The sequence below is a fragment of the Onychostruthus taczanowskii genome, unplaced genomic scaffold (assembly GCF_017590055.1).
Source record: "Onychostruthus taczanowskii isolate IOZ18803 unplaced genomic scaffold, ASM1759005v1 scaffold96, whole genome shotgun sequence".
Lineage (NCBI taxonomy): Eukaryota > Metazoa > Chordata > Aves > Passeriformes > Passeridae > Onychostruthus > Onychostruthus taczanowskii.
The window spans coordinates 1,132,144-1,138,143 of NW_024507657.1; the positions used below are offsets into that span (position 1 = coordinate 1,132,144).

A 6,000-nucleotide genomic window follows, 5' to 3' on the forward strand; every position below is an offset into this window, starting at 1 on the left:
TCAGAACTGACACTCTGTACAATATATGATTTACACTGACCTTTTCATTTCAGGTAAAAAAAAAAAAAAGTATTTTCATCATTCATGTAAAATGGAATTCCTGGTACAATTGGAGAATTTAATATGAGTATGACTTTTAATGTAAGCTTTTTAAAAAATGAAATCTTTAGCTGTTTCCTTTAATATTGGTATCAAATGTTTCCTTGGATATTGGTAGTGTGAGTCTGTTACTCTTTAATATAAGTCTATGTATGTAACCTCATCCTTAAGTACACGTCTTAAAATTAGAACAGGAAAAGCTAAGTTTGTTGCACAACTGGGCAATTTCAGGGACAAGGAAATGAAATTACAGAAATGAATGTTGAAAATTTCTTATGTAATACCTGTGAAATTCAGACAACAGCTGTCTGTAGAGGCAGTTGACGAGTATTCTTATTGGGAGGGTTTTTAATTGCAAGAGACACACAACTGAAAGTTAAGTGATATGTTAGGGACCTGTATTACTGTTTTTGATAACCTTCTGTTTTGTAATTTGTGTATTGAAATGTTTTGAATGTAGAGTATTGGTGACCAGCACACCAACTAGGTGCTTTGAAGCACAGTTTTCTTCACTTGAAGTCAAACCAAACAATTACTACTGCAAGACCTATGTGAAAAATAAGACAGTAAATTACACTAGCTGAACAAAAATAATAAAAATAGAATATCTCTTCTGTTAATGTTGTGTTTATCCTAATACACTGCTGTGACAAACTGATTAAAACTCAGTTTTTCTGGTCTCTCAAACCTACACTGCTCAGCTGGTACATATCAGAGCCCACATCTCTAGCAATGGTGAGTTGTTTTCTCCTCAGTGGTTTACAAAATTATTTTTTGACTTCCTTGATTCCTGGGTATAAATACTGTGGAAAGTAGACACACATTGCACAATCCAGATATCTTCTAATTACTATCTTGAATTAAACTCAGCAAGGATGATCTGGCTTTTTGTGTCCCATGCTGATTTCTAGTTGCCTGACTTGAGGGACACTAAAAGTTTGTTCCTCCACTTCTACATAGCAAATTAACATCATTATTCATAAAACCTATGCTATTAAAGCAGAAGGAACTACTTACATACATGCATTAAAAATATATGTGCAAGTCTTTGCAGGATTAAAAAAGGCAGGAAGCAACAGGTTGGGGCAACAGATACCAGATGGGTGGAAGGAAGAATAAAGTGATAGGAAAACATGGTTACGTGGGTAGGTTGCATACAAGAGTTTGAAGGCATTTCAAGGCCTGTTTTTAAAGTTTGATCTAGCTTTAAACAAATGTGTTGCTTGTAATGCAACATCTGCAACTCCAGTGCTAGTGAACTCGCTTTACATTTAAATCATAATGACACCACTAAGATATTTTGTATCATGTTATTGCTGATTTTTTACAGAACAGAGTTCATAGGTTGGTCAGATATCTGTCATGGCTCACCAAACACACCAGGGTACACCTTACGTTAGTAGCAGCGAGGTGGCTGAAGTTTAGACAACAGAGCCTAAAATTCTGCTGGTCCTCATAAAAGTAGTATACAGCTTACATAAATCACTGGCAAGAGAAAGAGTGAACAAAAAAGAGCAGAGTTTTGCATGCTAATTTGTAGTGAATGCAAAATAATTACAGAGGCAATGTACTAACTCCTGAAAATGTTGCCTTGTCAGTAATGTTCAACTTTCAATACAAGTTGCATTTTGAAGAAGTCACGAACTCTGAAAAGAAAGAAACAAAATTTTACAGCTGCAAATTAACCTTTTGTGTCAAGAAACCTAACACTCTAACCTATTATTCCTCTGATTTTTAAAACTACTTTTAAAAAATCCAAACTACCACATTAAAAATGCTTCTTGCAAAGATCTATCACTCTTCTGTCAGCAGTACAAACTGCATTGGAGGCATGTAAAAATCTCCTGCTGCTTTTGAAGAAAGGGAAACAAAATATCCAACTAAAAACATCTACTATACTGATAAAAGAGACTAAAGTGTAAGTGTAAAAGAGAATATCCATGCTCACAAAAAAAGGGCACACTCTTAAACTGAAATAGTATTCAGAATATTTTTATAATAGATTTCAACATTTAACTTGCTATGAAATACTGACTATTTCACTATTGATTCAAAAGAAAAAGTAAATTAAAAAAAATTAACAGGAATTTAATTTCACAACAGTTCTTACTAGCAAAACTTTTGTGGACCTTGCTATGACTCCGCTACTTTGTAAGGCTTTAGTCATAGAGATGAACAGTGACTATCACCAAAGCTAGGGAAAGCTGCCAAAAAGCTGACTCTAAAATAGGAAGAAAAAAAAAAAACTCAAACTCTGTAAACATCAGCTAGTTATGATCTCTGTTCAAGCAAGTCTCCAAATGATCAGGAATTGTGGCCTGATCCTCTCATGAGTTGCTCATCTGATGGCTTCTAAATATGGAATATTCACTCTTGTGAATATTCCACCATAAATTTAAAATAAATTCCCAAAGGATATAGAAAGGTATGCTGATGCATATTCTGCCATGAGAAAGGCACATCACAGAGGAGCTAATTTTATCCTCCCTGACTGCAAACCCCATGTCTTCCAACAAGTTGCTGAGGAGGCGGAGTTTCTCTGAATACTTTTCTCTCTGGCACAGAGACTTATCCTCAGTTTATATTACCATTATGCTATTTGTTCTTTTATGTGTCAGCAAACTCAGGTACCTGTTATTTACATCAACACCCTGGAAACAGTTCTTGTCTAGATGACAAGACTCTTGAAAAGGAGGCCGGTTTTTTCCTTTAACCTAACAATATGAAAATAATTGTCTTGGTTCCTTACTGCCACCACAGAGCACAGACGAACTCAGAGTCAGCACTTCCCTGGGAAAAGATACCAAAGTCTATCAGACACCAAGTTTAGTCTCAAGAGTATGGTGTTCCAACAGACGAACTCTAATTCATTTTGTTTAGGAAGGGAATGTGGGAGGTAGATATATATTCAGTCATTGGGGGACTTTTCCTTTCCATAGATGAAAGAATGAAAAAAAAAGAATGCCAGGGATGTATGTCATCACAGTATTGATGCCCTACATAAACTCCTCATTTGTCAGTAGTGCAAATTTAGAGGGACCAGGTAATTTTGCCACTTCTTGTGAAGGGGAACTCCCATCGGCAGCGAGCAGCCCCTCCAAAGAACTCGGGACTTCTTCGGACAGAACAGATGGGGAATGAACTCCTGGGGTGAGACTGGACGTCACCTTCCTGCCAGAGGACACGGACCCGCAGCCGGCTTTGTCCGAGTACCCTTCACCAGAGCAAACCTTGCAGCGCGAGTGCAGCCCGGATCCGCAGCTCCCGCAGGAGCAGCGGGCGGCGCGGAGCAGTGCCCGTCCAAGGCTGGCCAGCCCGGCTATCTGGGGCTGTGGGATGGCTCTCCGCCCGGGGGTCTCCAGGGGAGGAGCAGTCCCGCCCTGCTCTCGCCGCCCGCCCGCTTGTCTTGGCCAGGCTGGGACCGGCGAGGGGTAGTTGCCGGGTACGAGGAAAGCCGCTTACCTGTTGATTTTCAGGGCGAACGCCCTCCTGTCCGCGGCAGGTAACGTCGCCATACGGGCGAGCAGCCGCCAGTGTCGGCTGCCGGCGCGGACCGAGACTGGCTGTACGCACGAAGGGCGGCTTTATTTCATTTATTTGTTTTTCTTAATCGCGTGCTCCGGGCTAAAAACCCGACGATCCACTGACAGTTCTGGGTGGCAACTTCCGCATTTTACCTTCCTCACTGAAACTGGCCGGAGTGGGAGGGATCTGCCCTAGTGTACAGCAGACTGCTCGCCCTGCCGCGCGTTCCCCACGCCAGCAGCGTCCAGCCCCGGCGTCCCGGGCGTCCTGCGCCTTCCCGGCGGCTTCCACCAGCTGTCCGCCTCGGCTAGGGCGCCCACAGGCGCTGGGGGAGAGCAGGAATTCTCCTCCCTGTTTTACAGAGGCTAACCCCGAGCCCCCCGGGGGCATTTTGGAGGGTAGCAGCGGGGAAGGCAAGCTCTTAGGCACGGACAGGAACGGAAGGCACCATGTACATCTATCTGAACACGCAGAGTTGCGGGAATCCATGCGCATCCCTCACGACCCTTTTTCTTTCGGAAACTGCGTGCGAGTGTCAGGCACCTCCGTCTCCGCCCCACCACACCGCACTTGAACAACTGAGATTAGGACAATATGAGACAATAAAACAAAGAGATACGGACGTCCGGGTACCTTTTTCTGGGCAACACGAGCCCAAAAAAGGACACCCGCTAACAGAGGATTAACCCTTAAAAACAATCGCCTGTTACATGTTCATACACCTCATACATGATGCATAAATTTCATTCAAACACAGGATTCTGTCTGGTCACTGTCAGCTTCTTCCTATTACTCCTCATGCCGTCTTACTGTCTGAGCGAGGTGGGAAGAAGTTAGTTTTCTGCTGATAAGGGAGCAATAAATTCCCTTTCTCTGAAAGATTTAGGTGTCCTGTGGCTTCTATCTGGTGCAAGTCCTTTCTTAAACAAATATCTTACATAGCATAGTTTCTATTTTAACATTATGTTATAACCTAAAACTATGTCTAATACACTACTTAAGAAAAATCAATACAGCATAACTTTCTAACATAACACATATAATATTCATTTTAATACTTGCGAAAAGCCAATCATAAAATACACATTTTTCACACATGTAAACAGTGCGTGTTAGAAAACCTCATGGTACCGACACCACATACCTGCTCATTTTGGCACAAAGCTTGGCACAAAGCTTGGCACTGCTGTTCTATTCACCAGTAATTACTGCTCAGCTATTTTAAAAGGCCATTTTTATTAAGTATCTTGTGATTGTGTTACAGAATTATGTTTCCTGACTGGTATTTTTCTTTCTATTTGATGTAGTTTCCACTGCTTCTGCAGATAAAGAGAACCCACCCTTCATTTGAAAGGGGAAACAAAAGCCAAACGTGGTTACTACAGATGAATTTTGAGGTAGTAGAGGCAGGTCAGTTTTAAATTGTCTTGTTTTTATTAAATCTGTGCTTTGATGACAACATTAGGATTCACCCATTGAAGGCGGTCATAGCTTATCTCTCCATTCCCAGTAACCTGGAGGGAGTCTAGAGGAAAACAGTGGGATATGAGGCATGGAACAGATGATTGTCAATCAGTGAGGGCCAAAAATTGTCCTACTAAAAATTACCTTTTTCTCTGTAGGAATCACCATTCTTTAGAGTACTGTTAAGTATGCATGGTCTCAAATATAAATGTTAATCTCTAGGTTAACCTCTGGCTAAGGGCCCCTAGGGAAATGTAGAAATGCCAAAGAGGTTTAAGAAAAAGAAAAAAGAGGTAAATAAAAATTCAAAAATTGAAACAAATATGGGTATGGTTTTGGAAAAAACCCCACAAGGATCTACAGCAGAACAAGACCTGAAATAATTCAGAGAAATTTATGAGTGAAAGTATTAAAATCTATTATTAATAGGATGTTGTTACCTAACAAATATTTGCTTTGGAAAGAATAAATTGGACACTTTATTGCTTGGAATTTACCCACCACACCCATCCTGTCTTTACCTCACCAAGATAAAGCTAAAGCCACTTACCTACATGTAACTTGAACTTAAATATCACTTAGTTACAAATCACTGATATGTAGCTGTAGTTCAACATGTGTTGGTGACAAGAAAAACTTTTAAATGCCATAGATACTGGGTCTGGCAACACACTACCTCATTGAAGCTACCAAACAGAGTCTAGGCTTCATTTTAATAGTTCATGTGGCATGAAGTAGGGATCTTCCTTGATTGTTAAATCTTGCTATAGAACTAGAGCTAGCAGAAACGCAGCACAAATGAGCAATGTACCAATGAGCACAAATACATCCATTCATTAGTGATGCAGCTGTTTATTTTGCAGCTTCATATATTCTTGGTTAGCATGGACAAAAGGATTGTTCTAAAATATT

At 40.6% G+C, this 6,000-nt stretch overlaps 1 protein-coding gene across 1 annotated transcript in view; it reads right to left on the reverse strand.

Moving 5' to 3' along the window:
* Positions 1-3,762, reverse strand: part of DOCK8 (dedicator of cytokinesis 8) — an 89,619-nt gene extending 85,857 nt beyond the window's left edge. Inside the window, exon 1 of the mRNA XM_041426946.1 lies at positions 3,562-3,762. Within this exon, the coding sequence (XP_041282880.1) occupies positions 3,562-3,614 (53 nt within the window). The 5' untranslated portion in view covers positions 3,615-3,762. The remainder of the gene's footprint in view (positions 1-3,561) is intronic.
* Between the last annotated feature and the right edge of the window lie 2,238 nt (positions 3,763-6,000).